This window comes from Pteropus vampyrus, unplaced genomic scaffold (genome assembly GCF_000151845.1).
Source record: "Pteropus vampyrus isolate Shadow unplaced genomic scaffold, Pvam_2.0 Scaffold335, whole genome shotgun sequence".
Taxonomy (NCBI): domain Eukaryota; kingdom Metazoa; phylum Chordata; class Mammalia; order Chiroptera; family Pteropodidae; genus Pteropus; species Pteropus vampyrus.
Genome location: NW_011889116.1, coordinates 4,408,184 through 4,424,820, shown reverse-complemented (window position 1 = coordinate 4,424,820; position 16,637 = coordinate 4,408,184). Strand labels below are relative to the sequence as shown.

The window sequence follows — 16,637 nt, the reverse complement described above, 5'->3', positions numbered from 1 at the left end:
TCATTTCTAACTGCAAATATTCAGTATAATTATTTTATTTATTTATTTATTTATTTTATGCCTATAGCACCTGGTCTTCCTAGGTGGTCTCCCATCCAAGTACTAACCAGTACTGACCCTGCTTAGCATCCGAGATCAGACGGGATCAGGCTTGTTCGAGATGGCATGGCCATAGACTCAGCATAATAATTTTAAATGAGTCTAAAATTAGTAGGTTTCTCAAACCAAAAGTTCAAGAAATTAGGAAATCCATCTAGGTGTTATTAATTTTGGAGTCCATCAAGTTAAATTTTATTTATTAGTGGAATATATAGTTATTACATTGTGTATCAATATGTAGATCGAATACAAATTATCTATTTTCACTCATCTCAAACTGCTTAATAGTAATTGTTTATTGCTGTTATAATTTATTTATTTTTACATAGTAGATACTCAGGGTGATATGAGATTTGCCAGGGGAGTAGAGCTATTTGGCAAGGAGCCTGACAGTGTAGCACTAACCACAGCTTGGGGTCTGGGCTTCAGCTTTGCATGTTCCTGAACTCAATATTCTAAGTGTCACAGAACTGATTGATGCTGGGAATGCGAAGTCACACTAAGGATGTTCACAAGAGTACTATGTGTAAGCCAGAATGCCAATTTATTAATTTACAAAGACAAACAATTGTTCACGCAGATTTGACAATAGCAAATTCTTTCCCAGCAGATCTTAATGGGAAGCTATAGTATAATCAGAAGATTGCTACCATAGAATCAAGACAAGGTGAGTTAGTTACACAATTTAAATACATAGTAGTGTTTGATATGATGGCTCCAACCACCCATCTCCCCTATGGAGACTAGTTTTTGCTCCCTGGAGAGATTGGTGTATTTTACAGGTCAGTGCACATCGACCCCAATGCCTAGGGGTAGTGCCTGTTTAGCTTTTGTATTTTTCTATACCTTCTTTGATGATCAAAACCCTTGATTCGCTCTACTTTAAAAAAATTACACAAGTAAAAAGTTTATTTAGCTGTTATCTCTTCCATCAGATTAGTCAAGTGTTATTCTCCTAAAGGCCATTCTATCACTCAAAGAAATTATTCTCTTGATTTATAGCTCAACTTACAGGTATGGAGGTGAGGCAGGGGATGGCAACCTAGTGAATAATTCTCTGGGGGTAACTTACTGTGGCCAGTGAAAATGGTTGCCGGGTTGAAATACAGGATGCCCGATTAAATTCAGATAAGGAATTTTTTTCTATAAGTATGTTCCAAATATTACCTGAGGTATAGTTATACTTTAAAAAGTATTCATTGTTTATCTGAAATTCAAATTTAACTGCGCACCCTGTATTTTTATTTGCTAAACTCGGCAAGCCCAAGGAGTGCGTTACCGTGACAATATAAGGCTAGCCTGGGTTCATGTAGGTTGGTAAGCATCAATCCATTCGGTTGCCTCAGGGAACAAAAAACCTTTCCCACTAAAAAATTGTTTAACAGCAGGTCGCAACAAAACACGGAAGAATCTTGACCCTTTGAGGAACCCGTAACTGATACTACTGCCAATAAGTGCTGTTTTGATTGATTTACCCGCCCCCTCCAGTCTTCTCTTCCTGCAACTAGCATGATTACTTTTTCTCTTATTCCTTCTCAAGTCTCGCCCTTTCAGCTACCCGCTCTGCAGAGCTACCGGTTGCCCAAAATGAGCCGGCAAAAACGCCGACGTGTTCAAAAGAGCGGAAGCAGACAGATTTCACTGAGAATCGTAAAGTGCGGCTTGGCTGGCTGTCTCCCTTTCCGGATAACGACAACAGTTCCGACTGTCAGTGCCAGCCTTCCTTGTGTATGGGGATCTGCCCGACCCTTGCTAATTCAATTTTTTCCCCATTCCGAGCCCTTCCCTATCGTCGCCCCCTTCACCTTGGATCATGTTCAAGAAGTAAGGACATGCTGTGGCCTCCATCGGCTGCTCACAAAGGTGGTGGGGATAGGAGTGGAGAAGAGGGCGAGAGCCAAGATCCTCTTTCTCTCCCCCGTCCCTGCCATACTTACTCCCTAAGGTTTTCTATAGTACTATGCTCTCATTCGCAACTTGCAACACTTCTTTAAGCTTTCCATCCTTAACCCTCAGTCGAGTTTCTGTTCTCTCACTCTTATTTTCTTTTTCCTTACCCCTTTCTCTTTTGCCTTCTCTCCCAATCTTAACTCCGTTCCGAGGGTTCTACCAATCAAATACTTGCACTGTGTCTTAGGGGCATATCCTCTTTAGTTAGGAGGAGAGCTCTTCACCCACTGCCATATGTTTATTAGTTATGAACTGAATAAAGGAAGGCTTGACTTCCTAGGTCATAGGAGTGAAGGAGTCTGGGTGACAGGAAGCAAGCGGGCTGTCATGCCTATTGCCTAGCTGCTAGATGATTAACCTTGTCTTGAAAACTGCGTGATTGCCTGCCTCCTTCCCTCCACCCCCCCAGGCTATTCAGTGTAAAGAAGACAAGAATTCCTTGGGAACCTATCTAGTGGGTTTGCCTTCCAGATATGGTAGACGCAAAAAGCAAAGTGGGAACATGGGCGAAGGAAGGTGGGTTTCGTTCATGACATTTTGAGCAAAAATAAACAAAGATCTTAGAAATCATCATCATCATCATCATCATCATCATCACTTAAAAAAAATCTCAGTAGATTGCACAGCCTAGCAGAGACTGATTTTCTGTTATATTTATTTGGGTTGGTCTTTTGTATCTCAACGCTTGAGGGCTCTTTTATTTTGATTTGCTTTTGTTTTTTTCCCACAGGTTTTATTATAGGTGGGAATCTGTGTTTCTTCCTGGGTAGAGATGAATAAGATATTACAGAAAAGGCTTTTTTTGGGGGGGTAGCTGATTAAAGATTATAATGTGAAATATGCCTCATATCTCCTTCCTGTTAATTGTGTGTACATGGCAGTTTATTTTAATATTGTATTAAGATATTAGTTGTGCTGGACAGAATAAAAGGGAAATACTATTAAACAATTTATTTCATAATTATTTTCAGCATCTAAATACTGCTTGGGAATAGATGACTAATTAAAACAATACCTTTACCTCTTCTGATATGTCTACTTATAAATGTTTTTTTTTTCCCTGCAAAAATCATTTGGCAGATTTGATGAAAAAGAAAATGTGTCCAACTGCATCCAGTTGAAAACCTCAGTGATAAAGGGTATTAAGAACCAATTAATAGAGCAATTTCCAGGTATTGAACCATGGCTTAATCAAATCATGCCTAAGAAAGATCCCGTCAAAATAGTGCGATGGTAAGTCTTCATTTTTCTCCATGTAAGTAGCTGAATGTTGTATGATTAGTTGCACTCATAATAAGTGGAATTATTTTCACATTAAATAATGATAGATTAATTATGGGGTAGATAAATAGAATAACTCTAAAACTAAACAATATTTGTATTTTTAAGTGTTTTTCTGTGTTTGAAAAGTGTGACTTTACGTACTGATTGCTTTATCAAGGAGCTAAATATTTTTATTTAGAGTTGGATTTAGTTTATTTCAGCCAGTACTTTAGAGGTTTGTTTTATTGAATTATCTAACAAGGAAATTAAAATAATAATATGTGCAATAAAATTGATTGTAGTAAGTTGTATTTTTTCTTTAGTGGACTGGTATGATAGGTAAGACAATTTAAACAATTTTTTTTACTTGAATCTTTATTGAAATGTAAAAAGAGCTCATGTATGTCTGTATATGCATGTTTCATATAATATATTATTTAAAGGATGTTTGGCATATTCATTTTTGAAAGTATTTAACTTGGTACTTTGTGACATTTGTCTTACAGCCATGAACATATAGAAATCCTTACAGTAAATGGAGTTCCTGTTTTTTAGACAAAGAGAAGGGCCTTTTTATCCAACCCTAAGATTACTTCACAAATGTAAGTCTTGTTAGAAAATATGCATTTGAGAATATGGGGAGACATGAAAGGAGCTGAAAGTTACTTCTGGTAGTTAATTTGTTTATTAGTACTAGATAATGAGAAATATAAAACTAAAATGAATCCTCCCATCTGTAGTAAACCTGTAAAATGTGCATTCTCACATTATGCATCCTAGAAAGCCCAAGAAAGAACATTCATTCACTCATTCGACAAATATTTATTGAACTTAATGTGCCAGGCACTGAGCTAGGTACTGAGAATATGATGGGAAGCAAAGATAGACATGGCCCCTGTCCCTATAAAACTAATACTCTAGTTGGGAGAATAGACTATAATTAGATAATTACACAAATATATATTCACAAACTGCGATAAGTGCTGTGAGCAGTGCATAAGAAGTTTTTAACTGTGAAGATTTCTGCTTTTCAAACCAGTATGTATCTGGCATTCTAGCCAAGAGGCAGAAAGGAAGGTAGTGACTAGAGGGTTCTGTAGGTGGTACTGGTGACTTAATAAGTTTGGTTTTGGGTAAGAGGACATAAATTTTGACTTACCTGGTGAAGCAGTAAAGCTGTTATGCAAGTCTTGAAACAGGTGAAGCAATTTAATATTTATAAAGGAATATTTATAATTATTTGATCAAGTGTTGATTTTATCAGGTGGAAAAAAAACTATGATAGAGAGAAATTGAGTCCTGATGCAATGGGAAAAAGTTTAAAATAAAAATGTTTCATGACATTAAGACATTTTAATGACATTAATTCTTACTCAACTAAAAGAGAACAGAGACAAAATAATCAAATGTATTGTATGAATCTAGATTGGATCTTGGTTTGAAAAACAAAATTCAAGCCCTCTTCCTCCCCCTTAAAAAAGATATGAAATACTTTTTTTGGGACTATTAAGGAAAATTTGAATATAGTTTGACTATAAGATGATATTGCAGAACTGTTGTTAAATTTTTAGGTATGATAATAGTGTGATTATATAGGAGAATGACTTTATTCTTAGATGATGTGTGCTTATGGTGAAGCATTATGTTTGAAATTTACAATGGTAGAGGAAAAATTATGTGTGTTTAAATAGATAAAGCAAATATAGCAAAGTGTTAATGAACCATCGTTGAATCTATGTGGATGGTGTCCAGGTGTTCATTGAATTATTACTCCAGTTTTTCCATATCTTAAGCATTTTCATAATAAGGTGGAAGAAAAAGATGTTCCTATTTAGTAGTATTTTGCTGGGAACCAACCTTTTAGAACATCTTAAAGTTATTCTTGTGCAAGAAGCAGGATAATATGGTGGTTAAAAGTATGAACTTGGGAGTTTGGCAGACCTGGGTTCAATTCCCAGTGCATGTCACTTTTGTCAAGTCACTTAACCTGTTTAAGCCTGTCTCCTTATTTTTTTTAAAATGGATATAGTTGTATATTACATCTCCCAGGGTTGTGAGGATTAAATGAGATAGTGCATGTAATGCACCTAACACTATGCCTGGAACATAGTAAGTGCTCAATATATGAATATATGATAGCTATTATAATAGTGTAGTAATTCTTTAATAAATGTTCACTATTACTACATATTGTCATCATAATTATTATTAAAGGGCAGATAGTAATGAAGGTAGAGACATAGAAAAGAAATGATAGCTTGTGAGTAGTAAATGCATTCATTCATTCAGGTACCTTTTTATTAGTAAGATGTTTAAATTAATTTGTAGTCTTGGTAGGAAAAAAGACTCACTTGTTCTCTGACTAGAGGGAGGGCTAGTGGTAAAACATTAAAGTGAATAAATTTTACCAATTATTGTTATTCCTAGAGAGCCCTGAGAGGTATAAAAAGTCCCCCTGCCCACCCCAGTCATTGTTTTAAATCTTCCAGGGATCCTTTGTTAGATTATGAATTATTTGTAGACACACATACACACAAAAAACAATTTTCTAAACATTATAAAAGGAATATGTTCAATCTAGAGATTTGGAAAATACAGAAATAAAATCACTAGTATTCCCATGACCTAGAGATAACCATTGTTAATATATCGGCATACTTCCATCCAATTATTTCCTGTGTTGTGTATGTGTGTATGTGTAAATGTATATATTTTCCTTTTTAAATTGGGCTTTGTTATGTAGTTTTAAAAAAAAATAATAGACATTTTTAGAGCAGTTTTAGGTTTACAGAAAAATTGAGCAGAAAGAGTCCCCACATACTTCCTCCCCACCCTTCCCTTATTAACATCTTGCATTGGTGTGATACATTTGTCACATTTGATGAACCAATATTGATACATTATTAACCAAAACCCATAGTTTACATTAGAATTCATTCTTTATGTTGTACATTCTGTGGATTTTTCCAAATGCATAATGTCCACCGTTTAAGTATTATACAGAATAGTTTCACTGCTCTAAAAATCCTTTGTGCTCCACCAATTCATTTTTCCCTCTTCTCTCTCGCCACCAACCCCAAGTAACCACTGATATTTTTGGTAGTTTATTCTGCTTTTTCCACTTAACATAATATTATGAACATTTCCCAGGGTGTTATGTATTCTTCAAAAACATAGTTCTATTACATAGATATTGCAGCTCCACCTTAAGTCATTTATCTCTTACTTTATTGGTGGGCCTTTTAAGTTGATTCCAGTTTATTTCTATTATCTAGTGCTGCAATGAATATATTTCTACCTAAATATGTTATACACCTCTCATTTTTTCTTAAGATAAACTCTTAGGAATAGAATTATTGAGTTAAAGAATTTGAACCTTTTCAAGGCTGTTGATACATGTTGCTAAGTAGTCCTAAAGAAAGGTCGTACCCATTTATAAGCCTCTTAGCAGTATACGGGAATGCCAGTTTTCCTACACTCTTGCTAGCACTGGGAATAACTTTTCTTAAAAATATTTACCAATTTGATAAGAGAAGGATGGTGTTTCAGTTTTATTTTGCATCTGTCAGAGTACTGTCATTTTGGGAAATATTCGTTCATGTCTTTTGCCTTTTTTCTGTTGAGTCATTAGTCTTATTAATTTATGTAATGTATTTTTCTTCTAGATCCTTTTATCCTGCCACATCAGCAGGTTGATAAAGGGGCCATCAAATTTTTACTCAGTGGAGCAAATATCATATGTCCAGGCTTAACTTCTCCTGGAGCTAAACTTTACCCTGCTGTAGTAGATACAATTGTTGTATCCTTCTCAGGCTGTAACTGTTGAAAAATATATTTATTGTATTCTTGTCATTACTGAAAGATCTATCATCCAAAAGAACACTAGATGTATTTTTTGGAGGTTATCATTACTGTTATCTCATGCCTTTGTGGTTATATTTGAAGATGTGGGAAGTAACATTATTTCTTGAGACTAAATTATGTCTCATCATAGAAGTTTAATGAAAATATGTAATAAAAGAGTCTCAGCTGCATTTCAGCCCAGTTAGGGTCCAATGTTATCAGATTCAGAATACAGTATACAACTCTCCATTGTTAATGGAGAGGATATATTTGATATGATCGGATCACATCAGCTTGCTACTTTTACGTTTGACTTACCCAGATACACTGGAGCAAAAAGGAAAAGAACTTAGGTACCAGGTAGAACGTTAGAAGCAGGTGGTGGGAAATATTGGCAAGCCCCAACTTTTATTTTTAAGTTAGTTCATTTTTAAGTTGGTTATTTGGGCCTCAGAGCATAATTTCTCACAGAGAAATATTAAAGTCCCAGATAGTCCTTAAAGATCTATTCAACTCATGATATAACTGAATAATTCTGTATTATTTCCATTTTTATGGTGCTGTTTCAGCTATATTCTAGATTAAATAGGTTTTTGTCAATTAGTCTGGACAGGAGAACATCTTCTCCTTTGTCATAAATAAAGTGGCATTTGCCTCATGTTGAGAAAAGGAACCATACTTGGTGGGAATGGAGAAATCACTGTGGAGTGGAGAGACCATTGGAATGAGCTTAAGAGTATATTCTGTGCTCAAAAGGAGGGTGTCATCTGTTGTGTAATTATATCTAAGGGGTGGTATAAGTTGTATGTTTATATCTTAGGAACAGCTTGTATTGACATAGATACTGGTCATATAATAGTCGCTCAAATATTTGTAGAACACTGAATGAATGAATTGAAAGTCAGTGGAGAAAAGTCTTCAGTTAAGGCCAGGTTACTTTTTTTTTAATGATTTTTCTGTGTTTTAAGTTTACAGTTCTGGAGTTCCTTTAAATGGAAAATTTTCCTAGTACCTAGCCTTTACTTTTTGAATAATTTTTATTTTGAAATAATTATAGACTTTTAGGAAGCTGCAAAACTAGTACAGAGAGGTACTGTGTACCCTTGAACCTTTACTTTTAAAAATATGTACTGCGGTGTTTAACATTGTAGATGCTTCAGATGATAACCAAGAATGTTCTGGTTGTTCTAGAAAGGTTGACATTTACATTGGGCTCTTAAAGATAGATTGGGGATATACTTCTTGTTTTACTGTGATCTTTACATAAAACCACCATTCGGTGATTGAAACACTAGAACAATTGATATCTATTTCACACTTTTTATGTGCAAGAAATATTTCCTTTTTTTTTTTTTTGCATGACTCATTCTGGTTTTGTTGGCTTTGGGTTATATTATTAACATTTGACCTAAAAACCAAGAATGATTATTTGATTTATTCATTTAGCATTTAATGAGCATTCACAATGTACCCACAGGCTCTGCTAGGTCCCTGCCCTTAAGGAGTTAATAGTCTAGGTGAGGGTACAAGAGGGGCTCAAAGTGGCTTAACTAGTAAAGTTTGACACCTCCTTTGCAAGGCATTTTGATAGTTTTCTTAGCTGTGTGTTTTCAGGCCATCATGGCAGAAGGAAAACAGCATGCTGTGTGTCGGAGTCATGAAGATGTCTGCAGAAGACATGTAAGTCTTATGTTAGCCCCCCTTAGCTTTTGAGATATGTGTAACCTGCTCAGGAAGCATAAGAATTACAGGTGAAATTTGCTCTCATTCATACCAGATCTTACAAATATGTAAGTACAGAAGCTTCATTTCTGATTTTTCCTAACACTTAAGAAGCCATTGAAACCTATTTTGTCTCCGGGATTGCATTCTTTCTTAAGTACTCTGAAAAGAACCTGTGTGCCAACACAGCTGTTTTATATGTATGGATGTGGTATTTTAGGAGTTTTTTATTTAGTGTGATTTAAACTGGGTGAGGAGAGATATTTTGCTACTAATTTTTAAAACAATGACATAGTTCAGCACCACACAATATTTATTTTATATTTTGACCTGGTGGTATAGAATATTAAATAAGTAATATTACCAACATATAGTCAATATATTTAAAACCTCTGGAACTCATTTGATGACCAAATTATGTGTTAATTTTGATTCAGTATTAATTGTAACACTTTGATGTTCTCCTGGTATGGTGACACATCGTAACTCTGTTTATATAGACCCGCTAGTTAGTTTACTAGAATCACTTTAAGATATGAACTGCAGCAGAATAATGTAGTTTAATGTAGACAGTAATGTTAATGTATTATAAATACTTTCCCTACGTGTGGCTCAATAATTGCTAAATAGCAATGCACTTTGAATTATATTTACCATGACTAAGCCTATAAAAATGCATAACAATATGTTTATGTGAATTTTTCCTTCTATAGTGAGAAAGTCAACAAAAGAATTGGCATTGAAGATATCCATTATTTAAATGATGGGCTGTGGCATATGAAGACATATAAATGAGCCTCAGAAGGAATGCATTTGGGCTAAATATGGATATTATGCTGTATCTGTGTGTGTCTATGTGAGACAGGATGAAGACAATACCTCTGTGGTTATGCTGAATAAATTCAACAGATGCTAAAATTCTGTTAGCTTCCAAAATTATTTGTTTTTCTTAAACTCAAGTTAAAATTGGGTAACAAACTTGGACATTAAAAGGTATCTGGTAAGTAACCAAACTCAGACAACTTCATGTCCTTTCTTAGGCTAATAATGAAGGGCTGGACTTGGTCAAGGAACTTGCCAATATATGGCTGACATTCTAGAGAATCTGACAATTTAATGGGCTGGAAGCTAGACTGGGAATTTTATCTGATTATCCCAAGGCACCTAGAAGTGCCCCTTCCCTCTTGTGTGTGTTTTTTGTTTGTTGTTTTTAAACTTTTCATTATGGGAAATTCTAAACATATACAAAAGTATGGGGAAAGTAGTCTAATGGACCTTTTCTGTATGTTACCTAGCTTCAATTCATGGCCAGTTTATTTCATCTATATCTCACTTATTCTTTTCCACCCCACTCCCTAAGTATTTTGAAGCAAATCTCAGATATATCATTAAATCCATAATTACTTTAATATGTATCTTTAAAAGATGTGTTTTTTTCTTAAAAAAACACACGATATCATTATCACACCTAAAAAATTATATCTGGACTGTGCTCAAGTACGTGACAAATGGACTTTCTCTCTTAGTTTTGTAATCATTGGTTTGCTTGAACTAGGTATTAGACAAGGTCCATATATAGCATTTGGTTGTTATGTCTTTTTATCTATAAGTTCCCCCTTTTTCCTTTTCCCTTTAAATTATTTAAGAAATTTAGTTGTTTTGTCTTAGTTTCTTCCCACATTCTGGATTTTGTTGATTATATCACTGTTAATTTAACTTGTTGTATGCCCTTGTATAGCTTGTAAATACATAAGCTTGATCAGATTCCGGTTGTTTATTTAGTGTCCTTTTGAAGCTACACAGATGCCCAGAACTTCCAGGTTTGGGTCCCCACTATATTACTCAAATAATGTGTATCTCCTATCATAAGTAGCATATGAAGGCCATGGACCTACTTCAGTAAGAACAGTAAACAGATGGGAGTTAAATGAACAGTTATGAATTTACATAGTGATAATAGGCCTTTCTTCCTAATAACTTTGCCATTATTCTAGTGTGTCAGCCATCTTCATTTGGTTGTTTACAAATATATGACATGTAGTTTTATTTTTCAGATAGATACAGACATTTACAAGATTGTGGTGACCTGTGTTTCAGTTAGAAGTTGGTGAGAAAGGTGAGGGTGGAAGTAAAAAAGACGATTCAGCTGGCTGTTGCAGCTGGGCCTCCCAAAATATAATATAGGTGAAGGTAACAGATCCAGGGTTTAACACTCAGATGGAGAAACTATTTCCCACTAATGAAACTTGTGAGACTTAGAGATTCTCATGTTAGAATGTAAATATATTAATTTATAGTAATAAGCCTGCTTAAAGTAAACAATTAGTAAACAAGAAGTTTCTTGGTGAACATGGCTAAGAGCTAAAAAAAAAAAAAGGAGGTAATTTGGGGGAATATTTCAGTTGGGTTGGGGTAAGGCTTGGAGAATTTTTCCTGTTTCATTAATTAGAATGCTTATGTCTGCCGTAATCTTCCTATCCTAGCCCATAGAGTTTCCCTGATATTTTACTTCCTACATCCTTTTTAAGTTCTATGTAGAAATTTTCCTGTAATGACAGTTATATTCTACAGTTTACCATATTTTTACATTTTATTATTTATTCCTGGTGGATAAAAGTGTCAATAGTCTCATCAGCAACTCTTATAAATCATCTTTTAGGGTAGGATTTTTTAATAATTTCATTTTGTGCTGATTTACTGGTTTCAAATTCTGATATCTCCCCATTTGGAGGAGGAGGCATCCTATTTGAGGCCTATAACTAGCTCCTCATAGACTTAAAAAGAGAATACCTTAGTCATTTATGTCAAAACTAAACTTTGAACCTTTTTTTTTTGTGTTAAGATAATGTTAATTGACCAAGGTAGTCTTTGGAGTGTTAGCAGTGAAAAACAAAGCACACACATATATTAGAGAAGTTAAAACCTTTTATTGCCTGGTTTCTGAAATAATTTATTCTTGTTTCTAACCACTGTTACAGTGGGTGTAGGGAACACTTTAAAAATATTCAACATCATCATCTGTGCTTGTTTTTCTACTATGCTGAGGTACATTGACTGTGTTGCCTTGGTGATGTGGACTAAATATGTATGTTTCCTGCTTGTCCTGGGTTTGAGGCCTCAGGTAATCGATGTTAATCAGGAGTGTCTCTCTATACATGGGAGACATCAGTTTCTAAACATTAGGTCATGCAGGGACCCAAATTCAAAGAGGTTAAACTAACATATCAGCCCCTTTAGGTACTGTGCTTAAAGGAAATTTAGTTTACTCACATTCCTGAGAGTAGGAATACAGGGAGAGCGTGTTTTCTCTCAGGCAATGTGTCTTTGTTTCATTTTTAGTTTCAAAGGTAATTTTGTGTCAAGTCAACCTACAAGGTAGCCATTTCTTTTATGTGACACACTTTTACTGAGGCAAGGTCATTTCAGCTCAATGGACATTTATTTATTGAATATCTACTAGGTTCTAGGTGATGTGGCACAAAGATGAATAATACACAAGTGGCCCTTGTCCTTAAGGAGCTTCCAGACTTGTAAATTTACATTTTTAAAAAATTGGCTAATGGTGATAGCCCAGTACCAATTTATAAAGCCAGTTGGAAGTTACTAATTCTTTTCCAGTTTCAGTCATCAAAATTTTCAAATTACACATCAACCAAATATAAAAATATTCCTTAGATTGTATCCAATGTGAGGTTTAAAAATCCAGATGTCTTGGAGTTGCAGCAATTCAGCATTCCAACTCAGATGGTTGTCCCATTGTGCTGTAATATAAAGGCCTGATCAACCCTCTTCTAGCAGACTGTTACAGTGGTTTGGTGTTCTGTTGGCAGCTGCATTTTCCCTTTTTCTTTTTTAATGTTGTGGATCCAAAACAAGCAGCTGGATTTATCCCAGGGGTAGTCATGAACATTTCAGTTCGAGGAATCTGATAGTCCCCAAACAGAAGGTCATATGGCATTTGTCAAATAATTATATCCAAGTTCCCCCTCTGTATGTAAATCAGCTACTGAGGATACAGTATTTCTAAGCATAGTACTTCAGAAAAAGATATAAGAATGTCAAATAGCTAAATTTGCAGAGATATTTCATTATAATAAATATTTCACTTTTTTCATGAGAATATTAATGTAGCAATTATATATTAATAGGAATATGGAATTAACATATGCCCAAACAAAACGTAAATGTTTTAACTTTGTTTTTCTAGGTTCCATAATTTTGAGACTATATCTCTCAAGGCTCTTCAGAAATTCAAAATGTTCCAATTTCTAAAGGAGTATCTACTAAAACTGATTTATAATGAAAAAATGAAAATGTATGCATCCTATGTCAATATAACCATCACTTCTGAGGTCTCAAGCAATCAGAAACTTACTCAACTTATTCAATAACTTGTAAGAATTAGGCCATTAAATATATTTTGAAAGGCCTTCAGAACACTTATATTTAGTATGTTATTAATTGTATTAAGGCAGTAAAAATTAGACTAAATGTTATTGTATTCTTAATATTCCAGTCCCTCAGCAATAGTTCCTAATGAAATCTTGCCTGTCCAACAGGGAGACTGATGCATGTAAATGTATACTTTGTATATGTTTTTATAGTTCATATATATACTTTATTATACTCTTTATAGCAGGTAAAAGAATGAGTAGATATAATAAACTATAACTAATTTGTTTACTATAGCATTTAAACTAATTAGTACTTTTAAGGGACTATACTGCATCAGAACAGGAGTGAATAAACAAGATTGAGAACCAGTTTTTAAATCTGTTGAGACTACTAGGCAGGTTGGTTGGTTAGTTGAAGAGGATATAATTTATATGTGGAAAGAGATACAAGAGATGATTCACTGGAAATTCTTCTAATAGTATCAGTTCATTAGAACAGGATTAACACATTTTATCCTTAACACTTTGAGAAATAAGATTAGTGAAATAATTTCTACTTAAAGTAACAATTGTTACAGAGAATGACATGCCTCACTATTGTGCAATTCTAATTAAATGGATTGTTTTATACATTAAAATAATCCCATTTTAAAAGTAAAGCATGACTTCTACAAAATAATTTTTTTCATATTTTAGGTTTTTAATCCATATTTTACAGTAAGTCCACATCATAATTTTTATTGCTCTTGTCCCATTTCTTAACTTTAAAATACTTTAATTTCAGCAGATGTTAATAAAGGAGACTTTTAAGGCATAATCATTTACTCCCCTCAAGTTCATTGTAAGTGTTCTCAGAACTCTACCATGGGGGAACCCCTAAATTTAAAAGATACAAAGATTTACTTTTCTTTCCTTCTAATTTTAATTTTTTATCACAAGGCTTGATTATCAATGATAGCTACGAACTTTATAGTGAAATGATTTCTTCTGATTTTCATAAGCATAAGAGCAAAAGACTGGGTTTTAAGCAATAAATCACTTGTTTTAACTAAGCACTTGCTTAGTTGGAGAAAGTGCCATTTCTACAAGCATGCCTTGAAAACAAATCAAATTCAGTTCCTTTGGGAAAGCCATATCAGGGAGACTTGGGCACTCTAATTTTATTCTTAATAATTTCTATTTTAAAAGGGGACACTTTCTGTCTCTGACCCTAAATGCTGGGGTTGTCCTATGCTAATGAAGCCTTGAGGCTTGGAAACTTGCAAGATGATTTTGTGATGAAACTGCATGTTAGATTGACACTATTAATAGACCCCAAATGAGCTTAAATTTGAGATAGCTTTTAAAAGCACAGCATGCACTTTCTTCTAGTTTTACTTCTCTATCAACTGGACTTGAAATGTTTGTTTCTGCAAATTGACATTTTAACATATTTTTTCTGAAAGATTTTGCATGTACTTTTTAGTCTGGATACTGTTTTCATTAGTTCGAATAATGCCCCATTCGAAATTCACTTTTAAAGCCAAAATTCATTGTTTACTTAAATATCTGGGCTAGATTGGGCAGGGTGAGGAGGAAGAGAGGAGAGTCCTTTATGCCCTGTAGGCTCTGGACAGCTCTCTTAGAGTTGACTTATCCAGGATTAGGAAAAAACATGCTTTTGCATGACTAAGATCATTCTAAAGGTTGCTTGCGTAAGCATTTTATATTTAAGAAAATTCAACCTGAAACATACTTGAATATAGAGGTAGAAACAGCTTCATTTAGTGGGATAACAGCAATCTCTAACCCATCAAATTAATATGTACCTCCTAAATAGCTTTCAAAAAGAACATGACTGGAAATTATTTTTCACTGCAATGCTTTATTGTTTTAAAAATAATAAGAGCTAAAATGTAGTAAAAACTTGGACAGTTACACTGCACTCATTTTATGTTGTGTTTTACAAGGTAAAATTTTTATGTGTTGTAAAATGTTTTAAAAGGAGTCCACAAAATAATTCTGCTTTCTTGCTTCCAAATGCAGAGGTCTGAGAGAAGGTGCATGGCCTCATTAGCTTCTGGGTGCTGTTAAACCCAATTCTCTCTCAAGTACTAAATGCCCAGATACAATTACTAGGGATGCAGTAGTCTCACTTAACCAGTGTTTTTTTGGTTTTTGTTTCTGTTTTTGTTTTTTTTTTCAATATAAAGAGAAACATCTTGATTAAAGTGTCAGGAGATAGAAACCATACTGACCTGGCAATTTTGGCTCCAATGATGTCTAATTTGCTGTGAAAGGGGAACATGATCTAAGCTAATGTTCTTGAAGGCAACTTCTGAATTTCTCCTTAAAAAAAATCTTTGCGTTACAGAAAAGCTGTTCAAGGAAGAGATATTTTATTGGATAGGACAGATTAAATGCACAGATGTTATCTTAAAACCATTAATTAGGGAGTTCCCTTGTGAATTTGAATATTCACTACCAGCTGTTATTCACATCAATATTTTAATGTTTTACCATCAAGATATTTAATAAAAAAAGGTTGGTACATATTACATATTTAACTGTGTAAAGTACTAGTTAAACTTGTAAAAGGGAAAGGGAAATAACATTCTCTGAGCGCCTACTATATGCACAAGCTCTACTTTCATATCGTTTAATTTTTACGATGATTTCATGAGGTAGATTTTAATTATTATTTTACAAATGAGGAAACTAAGGCACCAGAGGGGTTATATAACTTTCCTGAAGATACATTGCTAATAAATGGCAGAACTGGGATTTGAACTGAGTCTGACTGCAAAGCCTGTTTTGCAGTCTTCCCTCATTTTTCATAAAATGTTAATCTCAGCGCACAGTTGCATCACCATCTTTGTTTTTGGGTTACCGAAGAGAAGTATAAGTTGGCCAAGTCTCTGTTCCACAATGGGAAAATACGCGTAGGATGTGAATGCATGAGTGGGTTGCTTGCAGAGTCTTACTTGTGCTTCTGAGGGAATGTTTTTCTCTTTCTCTCTTCATTAGCAGGGTATACCTTTTGAAACTGGACTCAGTCCTGAGGTCCGAACTCTGTCTGTTATTAGTTCCCTTCAAGCCAGGTGATATGTGATCATTTAAAGGTTATGCCATTCAAAAGCTCTTGCTGGATCTTTTTAGAAAAGGGTAATGGGGGAGGGTTAGCTAAGAGGTGGGGAGATGAGTGTAGAGTGTAATGTGCAAACGCAGGACTAGCAGCTGCTTTATGACTATCAATATAGCCAAAAGATAGATGGGGAGGATTAGTGAATATTAAAATTAATGACAGGAGTAGTTTAGTTCAGTTATAACTAAGAAAAAAGCTGAGGGGCTTAATCTGTATTTTGCTCCAGATCCAATGACTTAATT

The 16,637-nt window shown here is 34.4% G+C and overlaps 1 protein-coding gene and 1 pseudogene across 1 annotated transcript; one reads left to right on the top strand and one right to left on the bottom strand.

The window, feature by feature from the left end:
- Positions 1–58: 58 nt before the first annotated feature.
- LOC111730792 lies at positions 59–177 on the bottom strand (annotated as a pseudogene).
- A 1,393-nt stretch (positions 178–1,570) lies between these two features.
- Positions 1,571–10,641, top strand: MCTS1 (MCTS1, re-initiation and release factor). Its single transcript, XM_023522186.1, is given in 9 exon segments — positions 1,571–1,923; positions 2,459–2,565; positions 3,130–3,282; positions 3,819–3,851; positions 3,853–3,914; positions 6,978–7,111; positions 8,770–8,795; positions 8,797–8,835; positions 9,591–10,641. Coding segments are annotated over 9 exon segments (951 nt in total). The 5' UTR covers positions 1,571–1,608; the 3' UTR covers positions 9,673–10,641.
- Positions 10,642–16,637: the final 5,996 nt, after the last annotated feature.